Genomic DNA, 20,631 nt, shown 5'->3' on the forward strand with positions numbered 1-20,631 from the left:
TAAAGCTTAATAGATAAAAGTGTGAAAAACTATTCATTTTTAAGCAATTTTATTAAACTTTTTTTTAAAACTAAGCACTATTTATGTAAGTGCATAAGAATTAACTGTTTTGATATATGTTTGTTTACATTTTGTCACATTTGCAGATGAGGCGAGTTTTGCGGATACCTTAAAGTTGTACAAAGATGGAAAGTAATTCTCAGGCTTCTTTTTTCTTGTTTCTATCTTTTCAGTCGAATAACTAAACTTAGAAGTTTTCTCTTTCTGGGAAATGCAAGACTGAAATTTCACTTCTTAACCCCATGGTATAGTTTTCTGTACTCTGTTGTGCTGTACAATGTTAAACTCATCAAAACGAAGTTTCCGTTGAGGATTTCGGCAAAATTTTATCTCTTTACTTTTCAATCCATTCACAAGGTAGAGAATATGAAGCTGTTTGAAATTATTACTTACGCAAAATATTTCTACTGATTGCCTTTTAGGGTTTTAATTTGAGAATTTAGTCTACCATGCCTCGATTTGGCAAGATTTTTCTTTTGTATAGGAGTTGTCGTATTACATATTTTACCAAAGTATTTTCCTATTCTTATTTTTCAACTTACAAAAATGAACTGCGTAGTAAATTATTCTGTAGCTTATGTTCATCCAAACTAATTTCTTCTTCCAAAACAAGTCAGTGTGTTACTCACCGTTTTTTATTTGCTACTAAGAACTCATTTCGTGAAATGAGCAATGAGGACAACGATCCTTTGCAAAGCAGTCCTGAATTTGATGAAATGACAAAAAGAATCTACAAACATCCTGGAATGGGGGAAAACATCCTCTTAATACAACCTCGAGTCAAGCATGGACGTGATTGGGAACGGAAAGAAATGTCTGAAATCAAAATGTCTGAAGCTGTAGCTCTTGTAAATACTTTGCCTGGATGGAAAGTTTTACTTCAGGTATGTTATCAATGCTCTTTCTCTAAATTATGAAAATATTTGAAAGTTCTAATCGCCTTCCCTTGATATGCCCTTGGTTGAAATGTCTCATAAATGTTTTAAAATGGTTTTCACAGCTCTGACAACCATTCTAAAAAGTTAATAAAACAAAGTATGCCACCTGGGTGGAAGAAATAAAAATGTACTATTAGCAATTATAATTATACATGTTCAGTTTCAGGGTATGCAAATCCCAAATTTCTTTGATTGTTAAATACTGTGGAATTTTATTTTATTTCTTTAATTAATTTCATACTTTTTCCAGCATGTTGTTTCAGTTCCTTCACTGAATGCTAAATATATTTTTGGACAAGGAAATTTAGAGAAGATAAGATACATTATTCAAGCAAATCCAGCCATCACTTCTGTGTTTATTGGAATTGATATTTTATCTTCACTTCAAATGACAACGTTGGAACAGTATTTCTGTCTTCGAGTATATGACAGGTATTTCTTTCCTTTCCATGTTTAAAAACTTTTATTTATTATTTAAAAATAATCTTTAAATTTTGCAACTATATTTCTGCATTAATGACTCTAAGCTGTTGTTGATTTCCTAAAGTTATGAAATATTGTCTTGATGGAGCCTTCCATCCTACATGGATGTTGCTCGTGAATGAGAGCATAATCAGTTTAATGATCATTCTAGAATACACTTGATAGTTACCTGCTAAACAACAGGACCTGCTTAGTGCTTATCATAAGAAATTCTTCCGCAGAACTTAATTTCTGATGTAGTAATGGGACATTTTTTTTCAAACATAAACCCTATAAATAAATTTAAACTGCACAAAATATTCAAAATATTTTTATGCATTAAACAATACTGTATTTATTTAGTTTCAATTATATGGCAAAGAATGATCACTGAAAATCAGGGTTCATTGAGTTCAATCATGATTTCAATCAAGAAATTTAAAACAATCATCAATTTAAATTTATTGCTTTGAATCAAGTGATGTTTTAACAAAATTTGGTAATATGTTCTGCCTTAATGTTTTGCATTAAATGCATGCTGAGCGATACAAATAAAAACATATTTGTTCTAAAAAATCCGTTTTTATTTTTGCTCAATATAATACTACCATAAATTACACATAACTTTAAGATGATACTTTTAACGACATTCACTGAAAATAAACAAAAATCAGTATTTTTACTTTCTTCTATATCTAATATATAAAAGAAAGTATTGGATTCGTGCAAATTTTCGAATTTCGAATTTTGACGGATTTGAACGTTTTGAGGTGTGCTGAGTCCATTTCGACTATTTTTGGAAAATGTCTGTCTGTCTGTGTGTATGTGTGTGTGTGTGTGTCACGTCTGTGTGTGACCAGTTTTTTGTGACCGCTCTATAGCAAAAACTACCGCATGAAATCGAACGAAACTTGGTACACAAATGTGCCCCTATGTGAACTTGTGCCCATTGGTTTTTTGGCGCGAATTCCACCAAGGGGGTGGAGCAATGGGACGTTTTTTGAGTTACGTGTGATTGCTATTCCTCAGGAAGTAACTGGCGGAATCAAACAAAATTTGGTCCATATGTTGCCATTAACAGGAACAAGTGCTGATTCAATTTTGGTGTCAATAACTCAAACGGGGGTTGAGCTATAGAACGTTTTTTGTCGTCAATTGTGACTGCTGTATCTCAAGAAATAATGAACGGAATGAAAGAAAAATTTATCGGCAAGTAGCCCTTAGTGGGTATAAGAGCTGATTTTATTTTGGTGTCAACAGCTAAAAAGGGGGGGGTAGCGCAATCGCCCGTTCTTTTTTTCCATCGTGAGTGCCCTATCTCAAGAAGTAATGCTACGTTCTGGTTGAAATTTGGAATATATGTGAATCCATATGTAAACAGGCTTTGGTTCAATTTTGGCGCCAATCGCGCCAAGAGGTGCTGATTTATTTTTATTATCATTATTTTTTAGCAAATAAAAATAGTTTTATTAATGCAACAATAAGAAAGATAAATCGTAATAGATTGTCGTCTGCGTATTTCTCGTGATTTTAATTGTATGGAAATGATCGGAAATATTATCTCAATGATTTAAAATTTTTAACTGTTGCCATCTTATATTTGTTAACAAATAAAATATTTGTAATTAATTCAAGCAAGGCTTTTAAAATAACTTTCAATTTTCGCTCTTTGCTTTGCTTTTGCAATAATTCAGACATTGGGATGGTCGTCAAGTTTTTGCATGTGTAATTTCATTTTTGTTGGGAATATTGCTTCCTCGTCAAGCATGGGGAGGGATCAGAAAAAAAAAGAAAAATATAGAAGAAAGTTTCGTGATGGCCACAACATACTAGTTTAGTTTAGAGATCATTGTTTGCTTTTGCTTTGTTTAAGGTTTTTTTCAAAATGTCTGCTCTTTTAGTTTCTCCTATTATTTAGATATATTGTAGTAGCTTTCCACTTTTTTTGATGTTTTCCAAAAAAATATTTCCTTATGTCTATTGTTTTTTTATGGTTCTTATCAACTCTTTGACCATTTCATCATCAAATAGCTTTTTTCAATTGAAGTATAAATTTGTTATAGTTTTCCAATGGATAATCTTGAGAATTAAAAACATATTGAAGTTTAATTTTGGACTTAATATGGGTGAGAACAATTCGATTTAGAGAGTCTAAAATGCGTTAAAGCAACATTACACCTAAGGAATGACAAACGGTACTTGATGCATTGGTCACTATATCCGAGAAATCGCAGTAATGGAAAATTCTTCTAAAGAGTGTTGATTGCTCTTTTATTGGTAAAAAGTATCAATGCACTTTTTTACATATATTTTAAATTTTGACTACAAAAAGGGGGAGGGGAGACAGGCCTGTCACTTCAAAAATTTCCAGGAGGGATCAAAGTGTTACTCAGTGCATATTATGGATACATTGATTACGAAGAGCCCGAGGGGAGGGGGACTCTGAGTAGCAGCCCTCCCTAGCACTCCCTAGCATGCACTCCCTAGCATGCTCCTGATCCTCCTAAATGATAGCCTTGGGGGTGTGGCATAAATGATCCTGAAACCAAAGCGAGTGGCAGATGCACAGGAGGAGCGATTGGGGTAACAATGCCCCCCCCCCCACCATGCACATCACAAAAAAATACCTACAACTGTATTATTACCACTTTTAATTCCTAAAATTTTCCATGGGAGAGTCACTCCTCTCTCTCCAATGTCATCGAAGATCCTCAGCAATTTTGAATTTTGGAGCTTCAATTTCGAAAAATTCGCAGGAGAAGATTCCTTGAACCGCATCCCTTTACCTTATGTTGCTTAAGTCATCCTACAATTACGTTTCTAAGACTCCAGTTCCGAAAAACTTTACAAAACCTCACCTCTTCCTAACATCACCAAAAATCTTGTTTTAGAAAATTTAATATCAACATATTTCTGGGGGAGAGTTTTCAACCTCCTGTCTTCCCCTAGTGTCTTTAAAGAATGCCTTCAATTGCTTTTTCAGGACTTCAATTCTGAAAAACTTCCGGAGGGAGAGCCCCCAAGCCCGAACCCTTCCCCTAACACAATGAAGGTCCTCTAACATTGCAAGTTAGAAGCTTTAATATGAAAAAATTGAAGGACAGCTCCTGACCCCATCCAGATGGCCAACAATCACATTTTCAAGACTCCAATTTCAAATAATTTTGGGTGGAAAGTTTTCTGTTCCTTCACCCAACTTCACAAAAGATGGCCTACAACTGCGTTTTCAGGACTTCAATTTCAAAAATTTCAGAAGAGGAGTCCCCTCTCCCCAGTCCTTCTTTCATCATCATTCAAAAGGGGCATCTAAACGGGAATTTTTGGAATTTATACATAGAACTATTACTGGGGAAAAGTTCTGAACCCCATGTTGTGTGCTATGTCTTCAAAGGTGACTTACAATTGTGTTTTTAGAACTTCACTTCCAAATTATTTTCTGAGAGGAATCCCATAAACGCCCTGTTTTTAGCATCATTAAAGAGCTCTAAAATTGTGTTTTTGGAGCTCTAATATCAGAAAATAACTGAGGAGAATTTTCAGAATCTCATCCTTTCCCTTCTAGCCACCAAAGATGGCAAACAATACTGTTTTCGAAAATGGAATCTTATGTTTCAAAAATTTTTCAGAGAGGGACCTCCAAACCTCCCTTCCTCCAACAACCAAAGAGCATCTAAAAATGTGTTCCTAACAAAATTTTCAGGGAGAGCCTGCAAACGCTTCTACTTATGCACGAATATTAAACAGCTCAATCAATAAAAAAATCCATGACTATCTTCATATTTTATTTACAAGTGCAATCTTGATAATGTAACCTTTCCATGGGCGGATCCAGGGAGGGGGCCATGGCCCCCTCAGAGAAAATTTCAAGAATAGTTGAAATCCCCTTTTTTTGAGCAAAAATTCAAAAATATTTCCTTATAAAAGGGGTGCCCACCACCCTAAAGGCAAAAGTGCACCCCCTCAATATTGCACAGACCCCCGCCCCCAAAGTCAGAGCCCCCCAAAGATGAGAAAAATACCCCTTAACAACACAGCCTAAAAACTTTAATGGCGCAGTCTGCACCTCTGACTTATAGTACATACAAATTCTAACAATGAAGAAAACAATGAGAGAGTGGCTATGGCCACCCTGAAAAAGTTTCAAAAATAGTTAAAAACCCTTTTTAGGGCTAAATATTAAAAATTCCTTATTATTCCTCAAAGTCTAACAAGAATGTATAAAAAGAACGCCGGGGAGTCATAAAACCACCCTGAGGAAGTTTCAAGTATAGTTTTTTAAACCCTCTTTCCTAGCTTAAACTGAAAAAAAAAAAAAAAAAATGTAATTCATGTGAAGTCTAACAAGGATGGAAACAATGCCAGAGGGAGGGCATGGCCACCCCAAGGAAATTTTTAAAATATCAAGTGTATACCAAATATTTGGGTTCATTTAGCATAATGGGCTCTTCTTGTTAGATGTGTTTTTACTTCTCCCATAGGGGAAAGAAAAGGATATGTGATAATAAGTGCTCAAAGCAAGAATAGCCAGATGGTTTCCATTCTGGAAGGTACGCTTATTTTTTGCTGTTCATAGCAAATAAAAAATAAACATGATTTTGAAATTTTCTGTCTAGTTTCATATGTAACTTGATATAAAAATGCAGGTTTAATAACTCTAATCTGTACTAAAATCGGTTTCCATGGGTAAAATAAGCTGCTAAACCATAGGTAAAATATCTGAGCCCCCCTCCCTTAAAACTTTTAATTTAAGCGGCCATGATATGAGCATATCATGTCATCATGCATACGAGCGCAGCACTACCCCGACAAACCAATATCTCGTTGCTGGATAAGACGAAAACTATTTTTTCTGTCCCTGATTTAAGAAATCATAAGTTGTTTTAATAATTAACACCTTCACAAATTAACTATCATATGCAATATTCCTTTGAAACTAAAGGAAATTCCAATTTGATTTTTTAAAAAAATACAGTCGGACCTCCATATATCGAAGTAGCAAATTGCCGGAAAAAAATTTGATATATAGAATTTTCGATATTTAGAAACAATCTGTTTTTATCATAAAAATCTCCTAAAACATTAAAATTAAAACTATTTTTCGTGTATGAAACCCAATTTCTAAAAAGTTAAGAATTAAAAAAATAACAGAAATTACACAGTTGGTGCGCCTTCACACATCTTCATTCTTCGGCAATTCAACTTGATCCGCAACATTAGGTTATTTTCGTTTTGACAATGTAATTGAGAAAAAAAAAAAAAAAACAATCTACTTAACCTGAATGATTTTTACTGAAGCTAAAAAGACTATAAATGATAATCAACTGACAAAAGGGATAACTTAAAACTGCTTTTACAGTGTTACTGGTTGCAAGTAAGATTTGAAAAGAACTTGACGGAATTTAAGAACTCCAGAACGGAACAACAACCTCTACACACCTCTCAACCCCAGATTCCATATGTGTTTCATAGCAACCTTTAGTGAACATAATTTTCTCCCCTAACCTTCATTTTTCATGAGACAAAACAGTCTAGAGTGGGAAAAAATCTACGAATGTCTCGAGAAAAATTTCGATATATAGAGATTTTTTCGATATATAGAAACAATTTTTCTATGTAATGAACATGGAAACGTGTTGGAATTTCGATACATAGAAAATTTTGATATGTGGAAGTTCGATATATGGAGGTCCGACTGTATATAAGCGAAAGCAGATCCGAAGATTTTGTATGATATAACGCTTTTTGTGTTGTACTTTTTCATCATATCTTAAATATTTTTCAAAAAAGTATAAATTTTGCTTACAAATTTGTGTTGTGAAAAACCTACACTAATATATATTGGGAATAAAAGCAGCTCTAAGCTTAAGATTCAAAGAAATACATACAGAAATTTTTAAAGAAACACTTTTTTATATATATAATATTTTTAAAATACTTTTTTTACTAGCCTGTCAGTAGATATACTATGTGTTTCAATATTCCATCCGAACAGACGAACAAAAGTTTGTTAATAAAAAGTTATACATTTAATGATTGTGCATTAAGTTAAAGTTAGATTTAAGTTTTAACCTAGCTTTATGCTGTACTATGTAATTATTCTTCATTCCTGTTTTAATATGGGACCCTCCAAACTACTCCTCTTCCAATTGTTAATATTGTCAACAAGGGCGCCCATATAGGGGGTCAAGGGGGGGCTCGAGCCCCCCTTTGGAATTAGAACTTCCTTTGCTTTTAGTACTTTTTTCTTTGCAAAAATATAAAAATATTTCTTTTCCAGCCGTTAATGAATAAGTTATTAAAAATGTCAAATTTTAATGACTCTAATCTGTCCTGAAATCTGCCTCTATGGGTCCATATCCTGCTAAACCATGGGTAAAATTTCTGAGCCCCCCCCTTACAATTTTGCATGTGGGCACCCATTATTGTCAAAGATCTCAGGGGCGTAGCCAGAAAAAATTTTTGGGGACTTTTTAAAACTTTCTTTCAGAGCTTTGGGCTATTTGTACTAATGTTCAAGTTGTCGGGTTATCCATTATGAAAGCGTTTTATGCAATGAATATACATATAAAAGACATTTGAGTTTTGGAACAATATTTTTTGAAAATTTAAAAAAAAAAACAAACATTTAAATGTCAAAAGGAACTTTGGAGGGGTGTGGGGTTGAACCCTAAGAACCGCCTCCACCCCTGTATACGGGCCTGAACGATCGTCTACTAACCACGTTTTAAAAAATAACTTGTAAAAGTTTGCAGGGGGGGGGGAGTGTTCAACCACCTCTCCTTCTCGCCAACATCGTTCACTCTCGGCCTAATTTTCTTTTAAGTGCATGAATTTCAAAATGTTTCCTGGGGAGAACTCCTCAATCCCTAACATCATTGAAAGTGTTCAAGAATTACATTTCTGGAGCTTCAATTTTGAAAAATTGCTGGTCCTCTAAAAGTTACTCATGAATCATGGATTGGCTACAGTGTTGAATTTGGAAATGGGGAGGCCCCTAATCAAGGTTTAAAAAGATCATCATATTTTTGAAAATGACCGATACTTTGATATATATCGGAATATTTTGATATATATGTATATATCCAATATTTTCGATTTTTTGACCCGTGAAAGTTAAGATATTTTGTAAAAATTTCATTGTGGGGGCCCCTTTGTTGTGGAGGCCCAGGGGCAGTAATCCCGCCTGCCCTCCCCTAAATCTATCCGACCCTGATTGGCTACATTTGCAATTCAATGAGTTCTACTTTGAAAAAAATTTGGGAGTGGACCTCAGAATCTTTTCAACCCCTAACCTTACCAAAGATAGTCTAGAATCCATTTTTAAGTCTACAAATTAGTAAAATTTCCTGGGATGGGCCTTTTAATCTCTCCTCCCCTTAACACAACCAAAAATCGTCTAAAACAGCCTATTTAGAGCTACATTTTTTTTTTTGGGTGGGGGGAGTGCTCCAAACCTCTTCTTCCTCATCATTACCAAAGATAATTAGAATGCATCTTTAAGACTGCAAATTTCAAAAATTTCTTGGTATGGGCCCTCGAATTTCTCCTCCACTTATCATCATGTAAAAATCAGATTAAACGGCTTTTGTCTCAACAATGGCAAAAAAAAAAACTCCGGAGAAGCCCCGAACTTCCCTCTTGTTAACATTATTGAAGATAATATTTGTGTTTTTAAGGTTTCAATTTCGGAAAATGGGCGGGGGGAGGGGGTCATACCCGAGCCCTTAATTTTTACGAAAGGCAGTTAAAATGCATTTCTAAGATTATAAATCAGAAAAATTTCCTTAGATGGGCCCTCAAATATCTTTTCTCTCTAACATCATCAAAGATCGTCTAAAACTGCTTCTGCAAAAAATAGACAGGGGAGAGCCACCGAACCTCTTCTCTCTTTACATTACCAAAGATCGTCTAAAAATCTAAATTTTTCCCGTGCCCCCTTTACTTTAGTATTAATATTATACTTACAGTTGGTTCGTATCGGCTTCCTCTTAATTTAGAAGTCCTATACAGTTGCCTCAGAACAAACAGTACTGATTACAGAATACCACTTTGAGGCGACGATATATGCACACGTTTGCTAAGAAAAGAGGAAAATTATTGGGAAGGTTACAGCCTTTATGTTTAAACTTGCGTCGTCTAGAGAAAATTCCTTAAAAAAATGCTCTAGTTAAAAGTGGGCTATATTGATATTTAAAATTCAAAAATTTTCCAAAGCATAGTTTTTTTTTCCAAATAGTTTCCTCCGAGAATTCTGTCTGGATCCGCCCCTGAACTTTTCTTTTTTTTTACGTAAGGAAGAAAGTACATTTGAGGATCTAAATGCCTGCTGAAAATACTTCATGAGTCCTCAAACAAATCAAAAGTTGAAGAGTTTATTTTGGATAATGGTTAAAAAATACCAATAGAAATTCTTCCTGTGTGTGTGTGTGTGTGTGGTTTTTTTTTTCTATTTTCAATTTTCTATTCTTGATACTTAAAACACTGTTAACTTTTATTCAAACTCTTTGGATCAGAAAAATTACTGGAGAAAAAAAAAAGCAATGTGCTTCAGTTCTCAAATTTTTTAAAATTAATTTTCATTGGTTATCCCCCCCCCCCCCCATATGATGTGTTAGTCATTCGCCCCTCCCAAAAAGATCGTCTGGATCTGTCACTGACGGGGACCCATATTCAAATGTATGGGCCGTGGATTTAGATTTTCATGTCTGTTACCTACTACATTTTGGTAAGGTCTGTCTGTTCGTCTCCTTATCAATGAGTATGAATATCCACACATACATCTACATTTCACTATGAGTATCCAGGACAACCATCCAATTACTTGGACAAACCTGCAGGCTTAACGCCACCTCTGATTGATGTGCCAGTCAATTTCCACTTCCACAATTTAGCCATAGTACTGAAGGGGACTGAAAGTAAGCATACCTCATGTCATGCATAGTAGGAAAAATATTGTAAATTTCAACATCTTTAAAAGGCTTTTTAAATTAACGAATCAGACAACAAACAGAAATGTAAGATTTAGTAAATAATTTAGAATTGGACACTGGAGAGTACTATCTTCAAAATCAGCAAATTTTATTTTATCAAAAGATAAAGATTCAAATTTAAGTTGAAGAATTAACTTTATTTTAAGCTTTTTTCAAGTTATTTTTGTGACTGTTTTGTGTGTGTTTAATTAGCTATCTGTTTTATTGATTCATTATTATGCATTATGTTCTATGTTTTTGTTAATTGAAAAACTATTTTAATTTAGGTACCAAGTAATTCTCCAAATTTTTCATGATCATGCCCATACAAAAGAAGCGAAACTGCAACTAGCACTAGCTGAAATTCCATACTTAAGGTAAATCTGTAATTTATTTTGTATTGATATTGTCACCTAATTTGTTTATTTCATTTACTTATTTATTCAACTAATTTATTTATTTTATTTATTTACCCATACTCTGCAGAAAACAAAAGATTCTGATGTTTTGCACTAATATTCGTTGTCCAGTCTTTGCTCATGTTAATATTTTTACAAATAAAGATATAGATGTAAAGAATAATGCTCTAAACTATTGAAGCATGCAATCTGTAAAGAAATTTGAATGACATACACTAGCTCTAATTTTAAGTTTCGCTTAATTAACGATGTTGGCTTTGAAATAAAAGGAAACAGCATTCTATTCATTTTAAGCTTTTAACATCCAAGCGTTCAATTAAGCTTAGTTTATTTAGTTCTAGTAAAACTATTAACTAGATTAAAAGAAATGGAAGGGAAAAGGTACAATGCTGTGTACCACTATTTAAGTCATTTTCTTTGTCTCCTCCTCCGTACTGCTTTCTCTGGCATATTATTGCCAAGGAAACTAGAGTTTTTGGGAACCTATGGCAGAACGTCAAAAGGAGTCATTTAAAAACTTGCATTAGCCATGAAAATAAAATGTAATTGTTGTTTAATATGAATAAAATACAAGAGTATAGTAAACTTTACAAATGAAATTTAAAGAATAGAAAAATCTAGTATTAAAATGCTCATACCCTTATTCACTATTTTAAGTTGCTCCTTAATTACTGTCTGGCTGATTAGTAACTCCTATTTTATCAAACTAAAAGTAGCGCAGCCAGGGGAGGTGTTGAAACTGCTTCCAGAAATACAGTGCAGTTTTTTCTACTATAAAGTGGGGGAAGGGGGGCACATTATATTTTTTCCCCTCATTCCATTAACTTTTCCAAATGGGATTGGTTTTAACAAAATAGCTTGCTGTTTATTGAACAGCAAGGTTCGGGATTTTTTAAATTTTTTTTTAAATTAAAAAATAAGTTTTTTTTTGAAATGTTCAAAAATTTGTAGATTCTAATTACACTTTACATTTATAAACATAATATATATTTCTTACAATAGATGAATTCATTCAACTTACTTTTAAAATTATGATAAGTTCTCTAACTATTCAATAATATTTTAAGATTTAAATTTACGTTATAATGCTTAGATAAGATGTGATTTTGTTTTATGCTTTGCTTAAAGATAAGGTTTCCATTATCCTGTACGTTTTTAGTGTAAAATAAAATGTTGAACAATTACTTTTCTGAACCATATTAGTCACGGTGTATAAGAAAAACTCCAAATTTTTATTTTGTTCTAAACTGTAGTTTTGGAGTAAAAACAATAGCGTGAAAATCTGTTACACAAACAGAAAGAGGGATCTATGTAGTTTTGCCTGTTAAAGTTAAGATAGTGTAACGCAGTGTAGTTAAATTTGGAGCAATGCATTCTAAAAATGCAAAATTAATTTATAAAAGTAAAATCAACTGATTTTAATTACTGATTTTGTTTAAAAAAATCACTTAATTCAAACCAATTGATTTAAATCAATGATTTCTTTTTAAAAAATCACTTGATTTAAATCATGATTTTAATCACAATTTAAATCAAGCTGATTTAAATCAACAAACCCTGCTGAACAGGAAGCAATCACAAATTACTTTCCAATTCTTAAACATACAAGTTGTGCCTACTTCCAAAATTGCTATATAGAATGTCTAAATTCAAGGGGAGAATGTCATATACCTTAGAGGAGAAACGTTTTATTTAAGTAATTATTTAAAACTTTTGCAAAGAAACACTTGAGTCTCAGGAAAAAACAGAAACCTGATTTCCCCAAAAAGGGCAAGCATAGCACTAGAAGTGCTAAATCACAATGAACCCTTTTTAGTTTTATGAAGACTATTTTAGCCCTCCTATACCAGTAGGAGCGCTCATCATGAAAATTATTACAGCTCTTATGTACAGTAATAAACACCTTGAGGTATCTTACAAGGGGTTTTTAAATGAAAATACTACAAAAATGAGCATAAGATTGAAATAAAGACAATCATAAATGCATTGTGCTTTTTCCCTTATTCTTCCATCATTGTGATATCAATACGAATCTCCAAACTATTAATTATTTTTAAGCAATTGATATAAATGAATAATTACTGAGCCCCCAAGCGATAAAAACTGTTTTGTTAAATATATTGAATAATATTTCCACGTTCAAAGTGAATGAAAAAGAAGCCAATGATTTTCGATTTCGAAAACCCCTTTCAGAAGAATTTTCTGGCTGGGCCATTGAATACTGTGGTCAAAAAAATTTGGAATAAAATAAAAATACAGATCCTGTGGGTTATTTCTCCTGTCAACATGCAAATAACTTGCAGATAACAATCTGTGAGTTAATCTCAGATTGTAAATAATAATGTGAGCTTGCCTTTTGAGTGTTTGCAGCATCCAAATAGGAGTACACTTTCCAATGTACAATATCACAGCATTGTGTTATAAAACAGCATAGTGTTCTGCCAATTTTTGAAAAAGATGCACCGAATATTCGGTATACTGCATATTTGGCGGACAAACCAAATATTCGGTTCAGCCGAATGCTTTAATATTCAGCAACGTAAACAAATTGAAATGTTCAAGAATATTGGTTAACAAACATTTTCTTACATACAATGACAAGTGAACCATAGTACAAGATTAATTGAATTTATTACTTATTAAAATTATCACGTTGAAAGTAATGTTAATGCAAAAGAAAACACTTAAATATTGGGCATACTTTTGTTGCTTTTCATTTTTTGAAAATCTTATTTTTATTACGCCCACCATCGTTCTTTCAAACATAAGGCGTCTTGCTGTCCAGTATAACAATGAAGTGACTTCAAAGGGTGTTAGGGCCCGGAAGTCATCACAATTATGAATATCATGAAGAGAGGAGCATCGATAAAGATGCTCACCTGTCATTTGGGAAGTCCCCTCACAGAGCACACAGAGAGGTGAATCTGCCAGGTTGATTTTATGTAAATGGGCCTGTAGATAGTCATGTCCTGTAATGGTTCGGAAAGAGGCAACTCCCAGGGCTCTGGGAAGGAGAGAAAGGCGCGTACGAAAGTCTTATGACATATTCCATCACTGTACTATAACTCATTTACCCTGTGGCAGAATTTTATTTTACTTTCTGCGTCAAATTTTCTGGACCTTATTTCTTTCTGCAAGAATGCTCCGTGAAGTGAAAAATGAACTAAAGGACAAACTGAAGTGCAGTTCATATCAAAAGTGAAAAATTTATTTAACCAGGGCTCCCAAATGGTCCGCTTTTCCCGCCAAAGTCCGTTTTTTAAGGTTAAGTCCGCTTTAGACCGCTTTTTATCAGTTTGGTCTGATTAGTCCGCTTTAGACCGCTTTTTATCAGTTTGGTCTGATTAGTCCGCTTTTATATTGTTTTTACTTAAAAATCAGATTTTAAAAGTTTCCATTGTGTTCGAAGATACTGTACACCCAAATACGCGGACCCGGCGCCTTAACCTGACTTTCCCGTATTATTTCGCTTCAGATTGACGTCATTACTCCTTCAACCGCTGCAGCATGGAAATCCATAAAAAAGAGGTTTGGAGGAAGAGTTATGACGTCGAATCGTGGAGCAGGGTGCTACCGATATTTCTCGGAATTGCAACCTCACGTTTGCAATAACGAATGAACTTTCCGATCTCGGATCTCGATAACTCAAATATTCATTTCAAAGTTTTCATTGGATCCCAAGCTCTTGAGACTGTTGCGTCGTGCGTTGACTGTAATAGTAACGCTGCTATGAACCACCTCTTTTGCAAATAAATTCGGAAGTAATCTCGTGGCGCATGCGACATTTTTTTTTACAGGCGCTTATGTTCGTAAATTTTACGCCCTTGAAAAACCTTGAAAAGTTCCTGAAAAATATAAAGTTTTTTTTCCAAGTGCTTGAAAGCCTTGAAAAAGTATGAAAAGTTTCTTTATTGCTTGATTCTTTCAAAAATCATTACAAGCAATCTAAAGCATACTTTAGATTGCTTGTAATTCTTTTAAAAATATTTCATCAGTGCAATTTTCTAAACATAGGCTCGATATGCAGTATCGCGAAAAATTGCTTTCGTGTTTGAGATTTCAATCCTTTTGCATCTTGTAAATATTTTGATGTTTTTTACAATCGGAAGTTATTTTAACATGTGCTACCTTAGATTAGCTTAGTTTTCGTTTAATTTCAATAATTAACTAAGGAATTAGTTTGGAAACCATGACAACATTGCACTTACTCAAACTATGCGGAAAACTCTTTCTCGCGTTTGAAATTTCAATCATTTTGCATCTTGTAAATATATTGATTTTTTTTAACAGTAGGAAGTTATTTTGACATATACTACTTTAGATTAGTTTATTTTTCGTTTAATTTCAACAATTAACGAAGAAATTAGTTTGGAAACCATGACAACATGAAACTTAATCGGACTTCGCAGAAAACTGCACCTCGAGTTTGAAATTTCAATCCTTTTGCATCTTGTAAATATTTTGATGTTTATGACAATGGGGAAGTTATTTTGACATATACTACTTTAGATTAACTTATTTTTCACTTAATTTCAATAATTAACGAAGTAATTATTTTTGAAATCGTGGCAACATTGAACTTACTTGGACTTCGCGGAAAATGGGTTTTAGTGTTTGAAATTTCAATCTTTTTGCATCATGAAAATATTAAAATATTTTGCCCAATCGAATGTTATTTTCCCAAATGCTACCTAAGGTTAGCATGTTTTGTGTTTAATTTAGTAGAAAATAAATAAATTTATTTTATGGAAAGTATGCCAAAACTGAACTTGGTTCGTAAAAATTTGCTTATTTGAGCTTTCAATCGTTTTGCATCTAATAAATATTTTTATATTTTTGGCAATTTGAAGTTGTTTTGACATGCTGCATTAGATTAACTCATTTTAATTTTTATTTAAATAACTAAAAAATTAATATTTTTTTTTAAATTCAAATTTCTAGTTTTGCAACCTTAACTTGCAAACTTAAGTTTAATTATTATTTGCTTATTTTCGGTTATTAATGTTTCTTATGGGGGGGGGGTATTAAATGTAAACAATTGAGTGCATAACATTTCAACTTAGTTTTTGTATTTAAAACAAAGTTGAAATATAAAATTTTATAAAGGTGAATTTTTGTGAATTTTTTTCATTGTCATGATGCCTGCTAAAGAGGGGAATCAGTCCCCCCCCCCCACCCGCATAAAAGTTCAAAACACTCATGGTCTTGCAATCATGGAGTTTTTTTTAAAATCGAAGTTGATCTGCTTCTCTTTGTGATTAAGCATTTCAGACATTTTTAGGAAAACTTTCAATACAGTAAATCTTTTATTAAAGTGTCTCTTGTAGAAAAAGCAGTTTGTTTTCGTATACTTTTTATATTACTTTCTTTTATTTATATGTTAGCATTAAATGAAATCTGCATGTAATATTTATAGTGCGAATTTAGGGTAGTACCTTGAAAAACATTTTTTTTACACTTGAAAAGTGCTTAAATTTTTTTTCTCCCTAAAGGGTATGAACCGTGTGATAAAGAGATTAAATTTAAAATTCAAATTTAAAATAATTTTATTATAAACTCAGTTGTAGCTTTGTTGAAAATCAAAACAATATTTTTTAGGTTTCAGTGTGAGTCATGAGGAAGTGCAAATTTCTCAGCAAATAGTTAGATGAAACTAATGAAGATGGGAACAAAATTAGAGACTGCGGAAAACAACAAGAGAATAAAGTTTTTTTTGTTTGTTTGGTGTATGATAACGCTATATTAAGAAGCATTAAAAGACAGAAAAACATAAAAATAATTTTAAACTAAATAAAGATGAAGTGCAACTTCACCTATCCTTCAGTGAGACGTCAAAATGTATCATTATGCCTATTTAGTTCTAAAAAGGCTGCCTTAAGTGCTGAACTAAGTTCCCCCCCCCCTCCCAATGTTATTCACTTTTATCAATGGATTAAAAAAAAAATCAGTTTCACTGGTGATAAAAGAATTGTATCTCTCGTTATTATTGTTAATTAACGAATTATTTTCACAAGTTTAGCAGCTGGCAACTAATTTGCCTTTTGGTGCTTCATGGGTTTAACTATGAGTGGTCCTCCCAAGGTCCTCTTTTTGATCCTAAGTGGTCCTCTTTAGTCCCCTTTTTGATTGAAAATGGTCCTCTTTTACCCTTTTCTGAAGCTAAAATGTGTTGGGAGCCCTGTTTAATGAATTTCACACTACTTCTTGGTTTTGGTAAATTCATTTATACAAAAACGAAAAGCATTAAAGCTCAGTATAAGGGCTTCCAACAGATTTTCAGTTCTAAGAAAAAAAGGGGGACACTTCTTTCAGGGGAAAAAATGACCTTGAGCTAAATCTATATGGTAAAAAATATTAACACCATGGTAACAGCAATCGGTAAGTGGAGAAAAAATCAAATCTAACCAAAAGCAATGTAAATTATTATGCTATTTTATGTAATGCTAGTGTAAATTATTATGTTATAGCAGGGGGGTGATTGTTTAAACAGAGATGCCACTTTCACATTTGAGTTTCCAGTCTTAATCTCTTAGCACTTACTTATCTGTAGTAGTTCTTAATACCAGAAAAATACTGATGCAACATAAATTCAATACTCAAAGAAATAAGATCCGAAGAAAAAATAACTTTTAATTAAAATATTCATTACAGTTCGGTGCCTCCCCCCCCCCCCCAAAAAAAAAAAACTAACTAAAATATGCATGTGATTTGAAAAAATAAAGGATCGCCCCTCCTCCTTCCACAAAAAAAAACCCCTAAATTAAAATATGCATTTTACACAACTAAAACGAAGTATCCCCCTCCCCCCAAAAGGAAAATGAATTTAATTAAAATATGGATTACAGTTTGAAAAAAACCTAAAACATGCATGTGATTTGGAGAGAAAAAAATGAAGGGCACCATCCCATAAAAAAAATGATATATGCAATACACAAGATTATAAACAAAGTATCCCCCTCTCTCCAAAAGAAAAATAAATTTAATTAAAAAACACATTTTAGTCAGAACAAATTGAATTCAACCATCCCCCAGAAGAAAATAGGAATTTATTAAAAAACTAAAGCAAGAAAGAAATCACACCCGGGGATTGCCCCCCCCCCAAGGGCAAGGGCGCACCCCCTTCAATATCACGGAGATCCCACCCCCAATGAAAAAATACCCCTCAAAATAACTCCCCCCTCCTTACAAATTTTAATGTCTCAATGCGCCATGATCCTCCCCCCCCCCACCCCTGAGGTGGGCTTCCCTGCCCTCTCCCTCATGTGAAAAAAAGAATTTAAAACCAGTACTGGAGCAAACAAAAGTTCCCTTCCATACGAAGAAAAAAGAATTTAATTAGAATATGCATTTAGAAAAAAAAATCTAACTTCCAAAGAGAGAAGATTTTCATTCATATAAGCACCTCTATCTGAATAACGATTGGTCAGCCCAAAAGAAAACACAATTTATCAAGTATTGCATCTGTTTTCTGTTGCTGCAACTTGCGACACCACACCGCAAATAAGCAATTTTTAAGGGCTTAAATTAATTTTTCAACAGAGGTGAAAAAAAGCAAGTCGGCACAAGTCTTTCACACAAACAAACACAAACATGTGCGTTGCCAGCACTCTTCTTTGATCAACACAGAGTTGCAGGTTGCTTTAAAATCGCTCCACGTGGTGAGAAGTTCTGGTTAGAACTGGTTTTAATCCATGCCATACCTCCCTATCTCCGACAAGGAGGATAGAAGAAAGGGGAGACGCCCAAAGCCGTAAACTTACTGCGCGCACTTGAAGCCGTGGACAGAGCGGGTAAGGGAGAGGGGAAGGGGAAAGCTCTACCCAAGAAAGCAATGGTATTCAATGTAGAGTAATAGGGAAAACGTTCAGAAAGAGAAATAAATGTCCGGCACTTTTATAAGTTTTATTGTCGGAGCAAAAAATATGCTTTATTTATCACATAAAACAATGAAAAAAGCTATTTCTTTCGAGATTTTTTTTTCTTATTTTTATTCATTTTTGTTGTTAGTGAATGCATTTTTACTTTCTTCAATATCTAATATATAGAAGAAAGTATTGGATTCGTGCAAATTTTCGAATTTCGAATTTTGACGGATTCGAACGTTTTGAGGTGTGCTGAGTCCATTTCGACTATTTTTGGAAAATGTCTGTCTGTATGTGTGTGTGTATGTGTGTGTGTCACGTCTGTGTGTGACCAGTTTTTTGTGGCCGCTCTACAGCAAAAACTACCGCATGAAATTGAACGAAATTTTGTACACATATGTGCCCCTATGTGAACTTGTGCCCATTGGTTTTTGGCGCGAATTCCTCCAAGGGGGTGGAGCAATGGGGCGTTTTTTGAGTCATGCTTGCCCGCTGTTCCCCAAGAAGTAACTGGTGGAATCAAACGAAATTTGGTTCATAAGTTGCCCTAACAGGTACAGGTGCTGATTCAATTTTGGTGTCAATAGCTCAAACGGGGGTTGAGTTATAGAACGTTTTTTGTCGTCAATTGTGACTGCTGTATCTCAAGAAATAACGAACGGAATCAAACAAAATTTTTTTTGACAAGTAGCCCTTAGTGGGTATAAGAGCTGATTTTATTTTGGTGTCAACAGCTAAAAGGGGGGGTAGCGCAATCGCCCGTTCTTTTTTTCCATTGTGAGTGCCCTATCTCAAGAAGTAATGCTACGTTCTGGTTGAAATTTGGAATATATGTGAATCCATACGTAAACAGGCTTTGGTTCAATTTTGACTCCAATCGCTCCAAGTGGTGTTGATTTTTTTTTTTTGCGAATAAAAATTGCTTTATCAATGCAAGATAAATTGTAATAGATTGTCGTCTGCGTATTTCTCGTGATTTTAATTGTATGGAAATGATCGGAAATATTATCTCAATGATTTAAAATTTTTAACTGTTGCCATCTTATGTTTGTTAATAAATAAAATATTTGTAATTAATTCCAGTAAGGCTTTTAAAGTAACTTTCAATTTTCGCTCTTTCTTTTGTTTTTACAATAATTCAGACATTGGGATGGTCGTCAAGTTTTTGCATGTGTAATTTTGTTTTTGTTAGGAATATTGCTTCATCGTCAAGCATGGGGAGGGATCAGAAAAAGGAAAAATATAGAAGAAAGTTTCGTGATGGCCACAACATACTAGTTGGAATGTAGAGTAGTTATTTATTTCCCCCGATAACCACACAATTTCAGAAGCTTAAACGCGCTTAATTAATGAAAAAGTATGTCTAAAACTCTGCTTAGTTAGAATTAGAGTATAAACACGTAAGAAATAAATTATCTAAAAAATGTGGATGCCTTTAATCTTAAATTTTGAACATTGTTTAAAAGAACTACAGAATGTACCAAGTACAGAAAGTGTTTTTATTATACACAACAAGTGTTGACACATTGAAAGTAAAACACAGGTGTGTATGACAAAAATTTAAATTTCTTAAAAAATACCCTTAAAAGAGCCAAAAATTTAAATAATTTTTCTATTACATTTTCTTTTGTCAAGAGCTCTCTTTAATAAGTTTAGTTTAAAAAAAAAAATCTGTCTTGTAGTTCAAAATTTATGTATTGCTTAAACCATTTGCTCAAATGAGACATTTTTACTTTCTGTATTTCTGGAACATTAAACTTGTTTTTAATTGTAACAATTAAAATATGGTGAGTCATTATATATCATAATATGATGTATCAAATTTATAGTTTTCTTGCATTTAAAACAATATGTGCCCTATTCTCTTTTTTCTATGGTTCTAGTAGAGATATTTCGAACAAGAAATGAGTTATTCAAGTTG

The 20,631-nt window shown here is 33.3% G+C and overlaps 1 protein-coding gene across 1 annotated transcript in view; it reads left to right on the forward strand.

Annotated features, from left to right (window-relative positions):
- The first annotated feature begins 139 nt into the window (after positions 1–139).
- LOC129228260 (putative GTP-binding protein 6) overlaps positions 140–20,631 on the forward strand; it is a 43,820-nt gene continuing 23,328 nt past the window's right edge. The window contains exons 1-3 of the mRNA XM_054862928.1: positions 140–944; positions 1,249–1,430; positions 10,717–10,806. Coding sequence (XP_054718903.1) covers positions 510–944; positions 1,249–1,430; positions 10,717–10,806 — 707 coding nt within the window. The 5' untranslated portion in view covers positions 140–509. The remainder of the gene's footprint in view (positions 945–1,248; positions 1,431–10,716; positions 10,807–20,631) is intronic.

This window comes from Uloborus diversus, chromosome 8, assembly GCF_026930045.1.
Source record: "Uloborus diversus isolate 005 chromosome 8, Udiv.v.3.1, whole genome shotgun sequence".
NCBI classification, from domain to species: Eukaryota; Metazoa; Arthropoda; class Arachnida; order Araneae; family Uloboridae; genus Uloborus; species Uloborus diversus.